The sequence below is a fragment of the Ylistrum balloti genome, unplaced genomic scaffold (assembly GCF_031769215.1).
Source record: "Ylistrum balloti isolate Yb309-2 unplaced genomic scaffold, AGI_CSIRO_Ybal_v1 Utg370092, whole genome shotgun sequence".
Taxonomy (NCBI): domain Eukaryota; kingdom Metazoa; phylum Mollusca; class Bivalvia; order Pectinida; family Pectinidae; genus Ylistrum; species Ylistrum balloti.
In genome coordinates this window covers 468,632-485,919 of record NW_026782123.1, presented here as the reverse complement: position 1 = coordinate 485,919, position 17,288 = coordinate 468,632, and the positions used below count along the sequence as shown (strand labels likewise).

Below are 17,288 nucleotides of genomic sequence, written 5' to 3'. Positions count from 1 at the left end.
AGAAAATACCTAACAAATTACAAAAAGATTGTTTGGAAGCCCTGATATTTTAAGACAAATAAGTTTATACAGATATCAGATAGATGTACAAGATAGCAACCTTACGAAAACTCTGAAGTTTATACAGATATCAGATAGATGTACAAGATGGCAACCTTACGAAAACTCTGAAGTTTATACAGATATCAGATAGATGTACAAGATGGCAACCTTACGAAAACTCTGAAGTTTATACAGATATCAGATAGATGTACAAGATAGCAACCTTACGAAAACACTACAAGCCATGTATTCCAACAGTATATACCCAACTGATCCAAGGCCTGGTAAATAAGACATTTGTGGCTTAGAGAGATATTCCCAGAAACATCCTCTCAAAGCCAGTTTACAAATATCAATTATTTACCATATTGAATGAAATTACATGCTTCTTAAATAATTTAATGCAAATTTTTTCAGTTTTTTCCCCAAAAACTACTGAATTTGATACAACAGATGTAGGACAGACCATCTTTTCATCATCGGAGAATCCAATGGCAACATATGTTTCTGTGGTGACCTCTGCTTTCAGGGTGAACTCCATAGAGTCTCCAACCTCCTTCCAAGAAACTTCATAACAGCCTCCAATACAACCACTAAAGCATCCTTTGGTGCTGCCACACTCAGGGTCTTTAGGAATTTCAGCAACCTACAGCATTAAACACAAAGTGAGATCCAAGAAATAGTAAATAAGTTCAAACAATGGCCATGAAAACAATGGACAACTTAAGTATGAAGATCAGGTACATATTTACCATGGCATCTTGTCATATCAAGCACACTTTACTTATAGAACTTTATAGTGTACATGATGTGCATTCTAATGCCCCCTCCCCATAAACTCACATAGCAAGAAAACCTCTAGTTGACCCATTATCAAGTCATAAGTGATAAACAACTTACACTAGGGCTGAAAATCAGTGTCTGACTGACAAAAAGTAACAGGAGACTTCCCAACATCATTTTCCCACGTCCTATATCAGTCAATCTGAAACAAAAAATAAATATTACAGGTAAATACAGACTGAAACAACACTCAGACAGATATCAGGTACCCAGTGATGGTCTGAAACCAACATTCAAAAATATTACAGCTATACCCACAGTCTGAAATATTCCTGCACATGTACAGTATACAGGATTCCTAACAGACCGACAGAATGTCAAATAAGTTAATAACATTATATATATATATATATTTCATCAGAGATTTGCCAACAGACTAGCTATAGTGCTTCAGGACTCCAGCTGTTTCACCTGTTATATTAGTTCTTAAAAAAACCCATCTAATTATTTAAATGTTTTATTATCATAATATTGAAAAATGCAATATGTTTAAAAAGAGGCCTGCGGGTCTTAACAGTCATGTGACTATAAAGATATATTGCTTGTTGAAAAAGCAAGCTACAGGCCCAATATCAAGACCCTTGGCCTTTTGGTTACTGAAAAGATGTTGCTTAGGCAGTTTAACACATTTGACCCTTGTGACCTTGAATATTGGCCCAATATCAGCACCTTTGTCCTTTCGGTTATTGAGAAGAAGTCATTTAAACATTTTAACACATTTGAAACCCCTGACCTTTAAAGAAGGTCAATGTCATTCATATTAACAAAGCTGGTAGCCCTACACCCTAGCATACTACAAGACTAAATCATCATCCTGGGCCTTTCGGTTATTGAGAGGAAGTTGCTTAAGCATTACAACACATTTGATCCCTGTGACCTTTCAAGCAGATCAAGGTCATTCCTATAAACAAGGGGTCGATCAACTTTCTGAATTTTTGAAATGATTCCCTACTGTCAAAGATGTTTCAAACAAAATTTGGTTGAAATCCATTCAAGCATTTAGAAAGACTAGCATTTTGAAGCAAAATATTGCCAAACTTCCCCTTTTGGGGCCCCACCCCAAAGTCCCTAGGAATCTAATAAACTTTCTGAATTTTGAAAATAATTTTCCACTGTTAATGATGTTTCAGACCAACTTTGACTGAAATCCATTCAAGCATTAAAGAAAAGTATTGTTTTGAAGCAAAATATTGACTAATTCCCCCTTTTGGGGCCCTGCTTACAAGTTCCTTGGGATTGAATCAAATTTCTGAATTCAAGAAATGATACTCCATTCTTAATGATGTTTCAGACCAAATTTGGTTGAAATCCATTCAAGCATTAAAATAAATCCATTCAAGCATTAAGAAAGAGAAGCATTTTGAAGCAAAATATTGCCCAACTTCACCTTTTGGTGACCCCTAGGGGTCAAATAAATTTTCTGTTACCTGTTACCTTTTACTTTTACATAGACACCACTTGTTAGCTTATCTCAGCTAATTGAGGTGCATTTTGTAGTCAACTCGTTGTCCAGTTGTGCCACATAAACACTAGGATAAAACTTGAACGGTACTTGTTGCCAGTGTTTGTTCTCTTAAAAGTGTTTAGGGTAGGGGCTTCTATTACGGTGTTAGGGAGAGTATTCCAAAGATCCACTACCCGTCGACTAAAAGTCCCTTTAATGACATTTGTCCTGCTATGCTTCTTGAAAAGTTTTTTACTATTACCTCTAGTAGAGACTGTGGACATAGTAAATAGTTTGTCTTTGTCAATGTTGTTTAGGATTTTATATACCTCAACCATATCGTTTCTTTTACGTCTATAATCTAAAGTTGGAAGACCTGGCTTTTTTAACCTGGCATGATATGGTAAGTTTTCTATGGAGTGAACTGTCTTAGTGACCCTGCGCTGAATATTCTCTATTGCAATCTGATCTTTTACTCAGACAGGTGACCATACCTGAGTAGCATATTCTAGATTGGGGCATATTAAACTTTTGTACAAGTTTAAAAACATAGCAATGTCCATGAAGACAAAAGTTCTAAAGATTAATCCAGCAATTCTGAAATGTTCCACTATTAATGATGTTTCAGACCAAATTTGGTTGAAATCCATTCAAGCATAAAAAAATAGTGTTTTCAAGCAAAATATTTGTCTTATTCCTAATTTTGGGCCCCGCCCCCAAAGTCTATAGGGGTCAAACAAACTTTCTGAACTCAAAAAATGATTTTAATTTTCCACTATCAATGATGTTTCAGATCAAATTTGATTGAAATCCATTCAAGCATTAAAGAGGAATAATGTTTTGAAGCAAAATATTGTCTTATTTTCCCTTTTTGGACCCAGCCCGAAAGTGCCTTGGGGTCAAATCAAATTTCTGAATTTATAAAATAATTAACTACCCTAACGGATGAATCAGGCCAAAGCTTGTTGAAATCCACTCTGGCAGAAAGGAGGAGTATGGTTTTAAATCTAACTTCAGCACCCTGTCCCTCAACCCTTAGGGGTCAAATCAGAATTCTGAATTCAAAAAAGGATTTTCCTCACCCAATGATGCATCAGACCAAATTTGGTTGAAATTATCCAGGAATGAAAGAGGAGTGGTTTTAAAGAAAAAGTTTACACACGACACACAAGGCACGACACATGACGACGGACGAAGCACAATGACTATAGGTCATCTTGACCCTTCAGGTCAGAGGACCTAAAAATGAAGTTGCTGCAGTGATGTGAAAGGGTGAACAGACATACCAAGAGAACATTTATATCTTCAAGTCATTGAAAGGATAAAAACAGAAAATGAAAATTTTGTTAAATTTCTAGATACAAATTTATCATTTAATAAATTATTATGAAATCCTGTCCCGTAGTTCAGTCACAAGACATGTTTGTTTTAATGTTTGATGACCATCTAGATAAACATGTAGGATTAGTGACCTGAACCTTGACTAGGAACTGACAAAATAAACTTAGATTATTCTCAGCATAAAATCTACACAAGTCTCATCAGAATTTCTGAAGAAAATAAAACACTGATTAGTCAACTTTTTTTACTGATAAGTAATGCTAACCTTCACTTTTATGTTAAGTCAGCTCAATTTATATACTCTAAAGAAAAAATGTCACTACAGCGATGACACTGATTTGTGACAGGCCACTATGCATGCTGACAATTTATCACTGAAGGAAAAACTGAGTAGGATAATTATCAATTACCATAACGACAATGCTTTCTGATCAGTTATAAACTTGTATGGTCTTCTACTCAAAGATCTGACTTTATTATGACGATATTTAAATCAAACTTTCTTTACAACAATTATGAAGTAATCATAAAGTTATGAATAAGTCCAACTTAATCACTCTTATTGACCCAAATTGAAGTGTATAATTAATTACTGCAGGAGGAAACAGGAGTTCATTGAAAAAAATCCATAACTCTTCATGTCCCTTTGTAAAATTGAGCTAACATCTTGGTACGAGTGAGTTAACATTTCATTACACCACTTAGAACACAAGTTCTTTAAATACAATAAAAAAATCATTAAAATTTCCCATTAGAATGCTGTTAATATTGCTATTTTAACTGTGTATATCATGTATGATCATTATAATGTAACAGGTTTCATAAAAGTACAGGTGATAAAAATGTATCAATTAAAAATCAATACAGAGAGGCCTACAATATGTAGTAAACCAAATATACTGGTACTGTACTGGTTTATACTGATAGGTAAAATGTTTACATAAAGGATTGCACTTCAGATCTAATGTATTCATCTACAATTTTTTAGATCTAATGTATTCATCTACAATTTTTTAGATCTAATGTATTCATCTACAATTTTTTAGATCTAATGTATTCATCTACAATTTTTTAGATCTAATGTATTCATCTACAATTTTTTAGATCTAATGTATTCATCTACAATGAAGTTTTTCAGCCTTTCACTTCATACAACACCACACTGATAGATCGTTCATAGCTACAATATAGGTTAATTATCAATCAGAGCAGAGAGGTCAGATATTGTCATCTAAACTCTCCTAACACTGGGTATTAATAACTATTAAATAATTGCATAATCTATAACAAAAAACGTAATTCTGGATATGAAATGTAGCAATATACATCAGAAGGCAGTAGCCAATCCTAACATACAGTCATATAAAACCAGTAGGTACTTCTAACCAGGAATCAGGTGTACCAGCATTAGTAAACGAAATTATCAATTTAGAATATGACACTCACCCACTGTATGATCCTCTATATAACAGTATAAGGACTACAGTATGGACCTACACATTACAGGTAAACACGGTCGTCACGTCTGAATCACACCCAGATATCATTGAAGGTATTCATCAAACCAATTTAAAAATCCCGATTTTCCATGTCAATCATGAAGGGATTTGAATCGCAAGTAAATTATAACAGGAGAAGGCAAAATGTTCTCAGTCTGATACTTAAGTTATAGCATGTAATGGAGATTGTGATAAAAAAAAAACTTTTATCTAAGATCACTTTAATTTTACATATATATAGAACATCCACTAGTCACGATTATTCTCTCAACCATCATTTTCTCATTTGGCAAAAATTCAAATTTCATTTCTGCATGACTATTTATGAGGTCTGCATCTTTCACAGCTTGTATTTGAGGATGAAGAAATCAGGACATCATACCTTTATCATACATTATGGAAATATTTTGTATGAAAAATTATCTGCCCATTTAAACATATCACGATGGTTATAAACATTGATGAAAAATCCAGCAATATAGACATATATTATAACATTATAACAAAGACATATGATTATTTGTCCTTGCTGTATCCTACAAATTTTTACAATTTACATATTTAACCTGGTATCAGCTTCAGTAATGAAATTACATTCATGCCTGATTGATTCAGATTTGCAAGAGTGACTTTTTTATCACTGATAAGTATAAACTTGAAGTATAATATCAGAGTTTAAAGTTTCCAGATGACTGAGACTGTGTACCATGTCCATAATAATTTATCTTATTTCATACTTCTAAGTGAAACTGATCAGGGAAAAAATATCACTCTATGAAATAAACATGTTAACTCGCCAGATTCATTAAACCCCAGCAAATGTACACAAACTTTTACACATATATATTTAGCTTAAGTCTTATATTGACCCGAACAATTTGTGTGTGACCTTAAATTTCATTTGTACCATCAGAGCCACATTCTACTATAAACAGTTAAGTCAATCTATCTATGTTACAGCTGAGTTGTAAGTGATACCAAGATGCCAAGCCTTGTATTCTACGGGTCTATAGTTTCTAGTTTTTATTTTTATAGTGACAGGAAGATTCCAAATGTATATCAAAGTGTAGCTACTTTTAGTTATTGACATGAACCACTGGAATAAGTTGTTAAAAATGACTATTTAATGATATTTCTGTCACCATGGATCAAAATGTGAAGCTTAGTAAATACATGAGACTCAACAGCATAATGTCTTATTGAAGTCAGTGAAATTGAAACTTGATGAAGTTTAACAACAATAATTAAAGCTCCTCGTTAGAATTAGATTTCTAATCAAAGGTAATGAATGGAGCTCTAGGCCTATAAAAGTTGTTCACAATAACAGGCCTTACTAATGACATAAATATTCTACAAAAATCAATTATTACAAAGTTAACAACAAATCATAATTTAGGTGTAAATGATAAAAAATAATACTGCATAAATAATAAATAAATGATAATAAATAAATAAAGTTTGAAAAGCAATGGGTTTACCTGTACAGGTCAGGGTGTAACCAGTTATCACTGTAAGCTAACGTTGATATGATCTATTAAGGCAATAGTAATGTTCTAAATTTTAACCGAGAAAACAGGATCCAGACTTTCTGTATTGTATGCCTTGTGAAGCATTGTGCCCAGTGAACCATGACAGGAATATATTTATAGCTGTCAAACATCATACAATGTACAGCCTACAGTACACGGTTAACATGAACGTGAAGATTTTGGTCGTGAAGATTTTGGTCGTGAAGATTTTGGTTGTTACATTACAATGACCATAACTGACCTATTGAAGTTTGCAGCTGATTCTTCTAACTGAAATCTGTTACAACATTTATTGGTGAACTCCAAGCTCTGCCTGATATGAATTATCAGCTCTGATCTACAACACAACATTCTCTTTTCTTGTCCAGTATATCTGATTTGATCACTTTTTTAGTGTATATAATCTACTTGCTTTATGTTTTACTTATCTACTACAAACAAGATATCATCTACCTCCACCACAAAATTATTTCTTATCATCTACTCCAAACAGTGTGTCATCTCCCTCATCTACCTCCACCACAAAATTATTTCTCATCATCTACTCCAAACAGTGTGTCATCTCCCTCATCTACGTCCACCACAAAATTATTTCTCATCATCTACTCGAAGCAGCGTGTCATCTCCCTCATCTACCAACACCACATAATTATTTCTCATCATCTACTCGAAGCAGCGTGTCATCTCCCTCATCTACCACCACCACAAAATTATTTCTTGTCATCTACTCAAAACAATGTGTCATCTCCCTCATCTACCAACACCACAAAATTATTTCTTGTCATCTACTCATAACAGAATGTCATCTCCCTCATCTACCAACACCACAAAAAATTTCTTGTTATTTACTCCAAACAATGTGTCATCTCCCTCATCTACCACCACCACAAAATTATTCATCATCACTTATTCCGAACAAGATATCATCTCCCTCTTTACCACCACCACAAAATTATTTCTTGTCATCTACTCAAAACAGAGTGTCATCTCCCTCATCTACCAACACCACAAAATTATTTCCAGTCATCTACTCCTAACAGCGTGTCATCTCCCTCATCAACCACCACCACAAAATTGTTTCTCATCACTTATTCCGAACAAGATACCATCTCCCTCATCTAATATAAAATTATCTATCATCTACTCCAAACAAGATATTTTCCCTATTCTATCACCATTACTAATATAATGTTTTATATGATTCCTGCTACTTTAGCAGTGTAATATCTATATTTCATCAATAGAGCGTCCGATTCCTTGTTCTAATCTACAAACAAGCTTTAAGATATCTAGATCTGCAACAGGTACAGTTGTATATGTTAAGAAGCTAGACAATCTTAACTAGGTATGGGCAAATTTATTATCACGAGCTAAATATTGACAAATAAAATGTCTTGAAATCGCATCTTACGTATGTGGGGAATTAAAAAGAGGGCGTGTCCGCTTAGAATCTCCACCTACCTTATGTACCTCGTCTCCACGCGGTGACGTACACAACGTTTAGGCGGTAGGTATGTCACCCGTTTTACCTGGTCACTCCGTGATGTAGGTGCTGTTGTTTACTTCTAGAGATGTTATCCAAGGGCAGTAACTCCTGCACATTCTGCTCTCGAGTCGATTTCCAAGCTTTTTAACAGGACACCTATTGTTTAATGTACCTCAGTTTATCGATCACATACATTGTATTATAGTATCGCTATGTATACTTGATGTCCTATACACTAATGTTCACGGAATATTAATTATGGTGTACATCTGTTAGTTGATAGGAGTATGAGATAAACAACAACAAAATCTGATATTTCTCACACCAGTATTTATTCTAGAATATACAACCGTTAAATATTAATACGAGTTCATATAGTTTCTCAAACAAATCCTGATGGTCTATATTATTTTGCATATATGCTGTACTACACCAATGTTAAAACAAAGTTTAATTGTGATCGAATCGTATCCATTATGTATAAGGAATGTTATGACCCCTATTTGTTATGTATCTGAGTAAAACTGATGACAATCTATTGTATCCCTGTAGGAGTTATCACACATAAAATTCATAAATTTGCAATCATAACGAACACTTACCTACTAACCTGTCTTAAAAAATGATTTTTTTCCTATACAATGCTACATCATATTGATGTTAATTCTATAACCCAGGTCCTGATTCTGGAGAAACTCTGATATTTTCTATACAATGCTACACCATATTGATGTTAATTCTCCTGATTCTGGAGAAACTCTGATATTTTCTATACAATGCTACATCATATTGATGTTAATTCTAACCCAGGTCCTGATTCTGGAGAAACTCTGATATTTTCTATACAATGCTACATCATATTGATGTTAATTCTAACCCAGGTCCTGATTCTGGAGAAACTCTGATATTTTCTATACAATGCTACACCATATTGATGTTAATTCTAACCCAGGTCCTGATTCTGGAGAAACTGATTTTTTTATCTGAATATCAGAAGTGTCAGAAATGAATTAGAGTTCACAGAAAATATCGCTAGTGAATGTCAAACATCTTACAGAAAAAAAAATTTGGGATGCTGAGGTTTCTATCGGTGATTTACAGATGGAAGGTTTCCACTTTCCATTATACAGACGTGATAGAAATGTGATGGAGATGGTATTCTGGTACATGGAATTCAATCTAGAATTTCCCAATAATTAGGTGTAATGGATGAAAAATTGTATTACCGATAACAAAAAACACATAGCATCACAACTCATCAAATTTGATTTGATCCCCGATTTCTCTAAACAATGATCGAAAAATGTTAGCTTGTTAGAAGATTGAAATGTTGATTTCATATCCTCGCCCTATCACGTGTTAAAGTGATACTAGATCTAGAGTATTAGATCCTGACCTCACTAATATTATATCTGATCCTACATGTGTAGGTGATACTAGATCAAGTTTATTAGATCCTGACCTCACTAATGTTAAATCTGATCCTACAGTCCTCACTAATGTTATATCTGATCCTACAGTCCTCACTAATGTTATATCTGATCCTACAGTCCTCACTAATGTTAAATCTGATCCTACAGTCCTCACTAATGTTATATCTGATCCTACAGTCCTCACTAATGTTAAATCTGATCCTACAGTCCTCACTAATGTTATATCTGATCCTACAGTCTTCACTAATGTTAAATCTGATCCTACAGTCCTCACTAATGTTAAATCTGATCCTACATTCCTCACTAATGTTATATCTGATCCTACAGTCCTCATTAATGTTAAATCTGATCCTACAGTCCTCACTAATGTTAAATCTGATCCTACAGTCCTCACTAATGTTATATCTGATCCTACAGTCCTCACTAATGTTATATCTGATCCTACAGTCCTCACTAATGTTAAATCTGATCCTACAGTCCTCACTAATGTTACATCTGATCCTACAGTCCTCACTAATGTTATATCTAATCCTACAGTCCTCACTAATATTATATCTGACCCTACATGTGTAGGTGATACTAGATCAAGTTTATTAGATACTGACCTCACTAATGTTATATCTGACCCTACACGTGTAGGTGATACTAGATCAAGTTTATTAGATACTGACCTCACTAATGTTATATCTAATCCTACAGTCCTCACTAATGTTATATTTGATCCTACACGTGTAGGTGATATAAGATCAAGTTTATTAGATCCTGACCTCACCAATATTATATCTGATCCTACAGTCCTCACTAATGTTATATCTGATCCTACACGTGTAGGTGATACTAGATCAAGTTTATTAGATCCTGACCTCACTAATGTTATATCTGACCCTACACATGTAGGTGATACTAGATCAAGTTTATTAGATACTGACCTCACTAATGTTATATCTAATCCTACAGTCCTCACTAATGTTAAATCTGATCCTACAGTCCTCACTAATGTTATATCTGATCCTACAGTCCTCACTAATGTTATATCTGATCCTACAGTCCTCACTAATGTTATATCTAATCCTACAGTCCTCACTAATGTTATATTTGATCCTACACGTGTAGGTGATATAAGATCAAGTTTATTAGATACAGTCCTCACTAATGTTATATCTGATCCTACAGTCCTCACTAATGTTAAATCTGATCCTACAGTCCTCACTAATGTTAAATCTGATCCTACAGTCTTCACTAATGTTAAATCTGATCCTACAGTCCTCACTAATGTTAAATCTGATCCTACAGTCCTCACTAATGTTAAATCTGATCCTACAGTCCTCACTAATGTTAAATCTGATCCTACAGTCCTCACTAATGTTAAATCTGATCCTACAGTCCTCACTAATGTTAAATCTGATCCTACAGTCCTCACTAATGTTATATCTGATCCTACACGTGTAGGTGATACTAGATCAAGTTTATTAGATCCTGACCTCACCAATATTATATCTGATCCTACATGTGTAGGTGATACTAGATCAAGTTTATTAGATACTGACCTCACTAATGTTAAATCTGATCCTACAGTCCTCACTAATGTTATATCTAATCCTACAGTCCTCACTAATGTTATATCTGATCCTACACGTGTAGGTGATACTAGATCAAGTTTATTAGATACTGACCTCACTAATGTTATATCTAATCCTACAGTCCTCACTAATGTTATATTTGATCCTACACGTGTAGGTGATATAAGATCAAGTTTATTAGATACTGACCTCACTAATGTTATATTTGATCCTACACGTGTAGGTGATACTAGATCAAGTTTATTAGATCCTGACCTCACCAATATTATATCTGATCCTACATGTGTAGGTGATACTAGATCAAGTTTATTAGATCCTGACCTCACTAATGTTATATCTGATCCTACACGTGTAGGTGATACTAGATCAAGTTTATTAGATACTGACCTCACTAATGTTATATCTAATCCTACAGTCCTCACTAATGTTATATCTAATCCTACAGTCCTCACTAATGTTAAATCTGATCCTACAGTCCTCACTAATGTTATATCTGATCCTACAGTCCTCACTAATGTTAAATCTGATCCTACAGTCCTCACTAATGTTATATCTGATCCTACAGTCCTCACTAATGTTAAATCTGATCCTACAGTCCTCACTAATGTTATATCTGATCCTACAGTCCTCACTAATGTTAAATCCGATCCTACAGTCCTCACTAATGTTATATCTGATGCTACTGTTGTATCTATCCTACTGACCAGGAAAACTGCTGTGCTACTGACCAGTACCACTGTTGGCCTACCGACCTATACCACTGCTGGCCTACTGACCAGGACCACTGCTGTCCTACTGACCAGTACCACTGCTGTCCTACTGACCAGTACCACAGCTGGCCTACTGACCAGGACCACTGCTGTCCTACTGACCAGTACCACTGTTGGCCTACTGACCAGTACCCCTACTGACCAGGACCACTGCTGTCCTACTGACCAGTACCACAGCTGGCCTACTGACCAGGACCACTGCTGTCCTACTGACCAGTACCACTGCTGGCCTACTGACCAGTACCACTGCTGGCCTACTGACCAGTACCACTGCTGGCCTACTGACCAGGACCACTGCTGTCCTACTGACCAGTACCACAGCTGGCCTACTGACCTATACCAGTGCTGGCCTACTGACCAGGACCACAAGTGTCCTACTGACCAGTACCACAGCTGTCCTACTGACCAGTACCACTGTTGGCCTACTGACCTATACCACTGCTGGCCTACTGACCAGGACCACAACTGGCCTACTGACCAGTACCACTGCTGTCCTACTGACCAGTACCACTGTTGGCCTACTGACCAGTACCACAACTGACCTACTGACCAGGACCACTGCTGTCCTACCGACCTATACCAGTGCTGGCCTACTGACCAGTACCACTGCTGTCCTACTGACCTATACCACTGCTGGCCTACTGACCAGGACCACAGCTGTCCTACTGACCAGTACCACTGCTGTCCTACTGACCTATACCACTGTTGGCCTACTGACCAGTACCACAACTGACCTACTGACCAGTACCACAACTGACCTACTGACCAGTACCACTGCTGTCCTACTGACCAGTACCACTGCTGGCCTACTGACCAGTACCACTGCTGTCCTACTGACCTATACCACTGCTGGCCTACTGACCAGTACCACAACTGACCTACTGACCAGTACCACAACTGACCTACTAACTAATACTGAAAGAGCTAGAGACCAATCGTCTTGTGTTGAACTTGTTTTATTCTAACATCTATTTGAAAGGAATATCTCATATTCTGTTTATCTGTATAAAAATCTATACTTTGATAAATGATGAATGTTCCGACTTCTATGACACCCGATCCCGTAGCCAAGAAATACCTTACTCTAATTTACATATCCCACAACAGGACAGACTGAAGAAGTACATCGCCCGCCCACTGATAACATATTTCATGTCAGAACAGATGCAAAGAAATGCGTCTATCTCAAAGGATATAGAAATACGACAGTACCATATATCATTGCAAACTTACATATTATGTCTATTTCAATTAACCCCTGGTCTCCATGCATATCAAACATAATAATAATAATAATAAAAATAAATTTATTCAGGATAAAGATGTACAGATTTGTATACAAAACATATGAATATATGGCACATATAGCATGTTCTACGTAATCATGAATAAGTTGTTTGCTACATCTTTAATGTATCGGCTAGTGATATTTATAAATAAAGACAAAAGTACATATATCCTAGGATTTCCCAAAAAAGCTTAAAACGTTTATTTCCATTTGTGTCCTTGAAATGGATTTACAAATGTATTTCCATCAATAACATACATAATATCTATCATGTTTCTCTTGCATTTTGTTTTGAAAGTGACGTTTCACTTGGATTTAGAATTTATGCTTGTTTGGTATACTTTTAATATAATCTGGAAGAGAATTCCATTCTTTTGCGCCTGTAAAGTAGAATGTTGTAGATTCTTTACCTTGTACTGATGGGAGACTGAAATTATATGCTGAGGATCGAGTATTTTGTAGGCATGGATTCTGTTAAAGGAAATATACATATAGTTTGGAGCCTTTTCATGGAAAACTTAAAAAATATGATTCATTCTGATTTGACTAACCCTATAATTAATGTCTAACATGTTTGTACGCAAAAAATCACTGCATCTTATACTCTGCCTATTTTGAACATTCAAAATAAATCTTATTACTTTGTTTTGTGCTAACTGTAATTTATATTTTAGTTTTTTTGACAACCCTTTATACCAACCAGCACTGACATAGTCGAAATGACAAAGAATCAATGCCGAGCAAAGAGTTTTTCTCGACCTATACGATAGACATTGCTCGTTTCTGTTGAGAAATTTTAGTCGTTGATTTACTTTTTTAACAATGGAATCTTCAATTTCTTCACCTGATAGCAAATCGTTAACGTCTATACCAAGATATTTTATACACTTCATAACTTCAATGTCATAATATTGCAAAATATTTTAAAATTCATATTAGTTGCTTTATCCAATTTCCTTTTAGGGCCAAAAATGATACTTTCTGTTTTACCTAAATGTAGAGAAAGCTTGTTATCCACTAACCATTCTTGACAGGACTCTAACACCAAAGACATTTTTTGCGATAACATACAGTTCAATGACAATGAGAGAACCGATAAACAAACAGGTGTGTGTCAGTAATAGCAGCTGGAAGGGCATGGACATTCGTATTGTAAAGTAATTATTTAATTAATATTAGTAATAACTGGTTTAGTCAATGACATCAATTCATGTTGTGAATTGAATAACTTTCATATAAATATCTAGACATCATGTTTTGTCTATTAGTGGGATAAGGGACATAACTCGTGTGTAACCGAGACAGGAAGTATTGATCGTTGGATTAACCTCAACTAAGAATCAAAACTTTAAGATATCGACTTCTAACCTCACAGAAGAATCGTCCCAATTTCTCACGAAATCCTTCCGTTTCTAGTGTATACATGTCCATCTGTATGTTTTAAGTTTCAATATGCCATTCATATTTAGTTTCTGATGAACTTTACCAACTTAATTTTGATGATAAACAGATGAAGTCATTGTGCTATCATCAGACATTTACCTGAATTAATTGGATTACTTTACATGGTGTTCTGTCCCGAAATTTTTGTTTGATCTTATATAACACAATAGAATATTAACCATAAATTACACCGTAGTATATCGAGATAGAAAATCAAACATGAATCACACCGTAGTATATCGAGATAGAAAATTAAACACGGATCACACCGCAGTATATCGAGATAGAAAATTAACCCTGGATTACACAGTAGTATATCGAGATAGAAAATTAAACACGGATCACACCGCAGTATATCGAGATAGAAAATTAACCCTGGATTACACAGTAGTATATCGAGATAGAAAATTAAACACGGATTACACAGTGGTATATCGAGATAGAAAATTAAACTTGGATTACACAGTAGTATATCGAGATAGAAAATTAAACATGAATCACACCGTAGTATATCGAGATAGAAAATTAAACATGGATCACACCGTAGTATATCGAGATAGAAAATTAAACATGAATCACACTGTAGTATATCGAGATAGAAAATTAACCTTGGATTACACAGATGTATATCGAGATAGAAAATTAACCTTGGATAACACAGATGTATATCGAGATAGAAAATTAACCTTGGATAACACAGATGTATATCGAGATAGAAAATTAACCTTGAATAACACAGATGTATATCGAGATAGAAAATTAACCTTGAATAACACAGATGTATATCGAGATAGAAAATTAACCTTGGATCACACAGCAGTATATCGAGATAGAAAATTAAACACGGATCACACAGTATATATCGAGATAGAAAATTAAACATGAATCACACAGTATATATCGAGATAGAAAATTAAACACGGATCACATCGTAGTATATCGAGATAGAAAATTAACCTTGGATTACACAGATGTATATCGAGATAGAAAATTAACCTTGGATTACACAGCAGTATATCGAGATAGAAAATTAACCTTGGATTACACAGCAGTATATCGAGATAGAAAATTAACCTTGGATACCACAGATGTATATCGAGATAGAAAATTAACCTTGGATAACACAGATGTATATCGAGATAGAAAATTAACCTTGGATTACACAGATGTATATCGAGATAGAAAATTAACCTTGGATTACACAGCAGTATATCGAGATAGAAAATTAACCTTGGATAACACAGATGTATATCGAGATAGAAAATTAAACATGAATCACACCGTAGTATATCGAGATAGAAAAATGGCCTTGGATTACACAGTAGTATATCGAGATAGAAAATTAACCTTGGATTACACAGCAGTATATCGAGATAGAAAATTAACCTTGGATACCACAGATGTATATCGAGATAGAAAATTAACCTTGGATAACACAGATGTATATCGAGATAGAAAATTAACCTTGGATTACACAGATGTATATCGAGATAGAAAATTAACCTTGGATTACACAGCAGTATATCGAGATAGAAAATTAAACACGGATCACACTGTAGTATATCGAGATAGAAAATTAAACATGAATCACACCGTAGTATATCGAGATAGAAAATTAACCTTGGATAACACAGTAGTATATCGAGATAGAAAATTAACCTTGGATAACACAGATGTATATCGAGATAGAAAATTAACCTTGAATAACACAGTAGTATATCGAGATAGAAAATTAACCTTGGATTACACAGCAGTATATCGAGATAGAAAATTAAACACGGATCACACCGTAGTATATCGAGATAGAAAATTAAACATGAATCACACCGTAGTATATCGAGATAGTAAATTAACCTTGGATAACACAGTAGTATATCGAGATAGAAAATTAACCTTGGATAACACAGATGTATATCGAGATAGAAAATTAAACATGAATCACACCGTAGTATATCGAGATAGAAAATTAACCTTGGATAACACAGATGTATATCGAGATAGAAAATTAACCTTGGATAACACAGCAGTATATCGAGATAGAAAATTAAACATGAATCACACCGTAGTATATCGAGATAGAAAATTAAACATGAATCACACCGTAGTATATGGAGATAGAAAATTAACCTTGGATAACACAGATGTATATCGAGATAGAAAATTAACCTTGGATTACACAGTAGTATATCGAGATAGAAAATTAACCTTGGATTACACAGTATATATCGAGATAGAAAATTAAACATGAATCACACCGTAGTATATCGAGATAGAAAATTAACCTTGGATTACACAGTAGTATATCGAGATAGAAAATCGAGATAGAAAATTAACCTTGGATTACACAGATGTATATCGAGATAGAAAATTAACCTTGGATTACACAGTAGTATATCGAGATAGAAAATTATGCATGATTCATAATACATTGTTCTGTTTTCAAAGGTGTAGCGGATGACAGCATTCACGAAATTTCGGGTAAATGTGGAAATATCTAGAAGTGGTCGTTTTAACATGAAGGCTATATAATAGTGGACACTTTCCAGGTTCTATATATATCATAGAGTTTGTCGAGAAATATTATCAATTT

General features: G+C 34.6%; 2 protein-coding genes across 2 annotated transcripts in view; one reads left to right on the top strand and one right to left on the bottom strand.

Annotated features, from left to right (window-relative positions):
• LOC132549941 (putative ferric-chelate reductase 1 homolog) overlaps window positions 1-8,217 on the bottom strand; it is a 53,213-nt gene extending 44,996 nt beyond the window's left edge. Inside the window, exons 1-3 of the mRNA XM_060213926.1 lie at window positions 8,160-8,217; window positions 943-1,027; window positions 509-688 (exon numbers count right to left, since the gene is read on the bottom strand). Of these exons, the coding sequence (XP_060069909.1) occupies window positions 509-688; window positions 943-1,002 (240 nt within the window). The 5' untranslated portion in view covers window positions 1,003-1,027; window positions 8,160-8,217. The remainder of the gene's footprint in view (window positions 1-508; window positions 689-942; window positions 1,028-8,159) is intronic.
• Window positions 8,218-8,269: 52 nt separating this feature from the next.
• Window positions 8,270-12,508, top strand: LOC132549940 (mucin-3A-like). The gene is made up of 2 exons (XM_060213924.1): window positions 8,270-8,285; window positions 9,615-12,508. Exons 1-2 carry the CDS (start codon window positions 8,270-8,272, stop codon window positions 12,506-12,508), a joined length of 2,910 nt encoding a protein of 969 aa, XP_060069907.1.
• The last annotated feature ends 4,780 nt before the right edge of the window (window positions 12,509-17,288 follow it).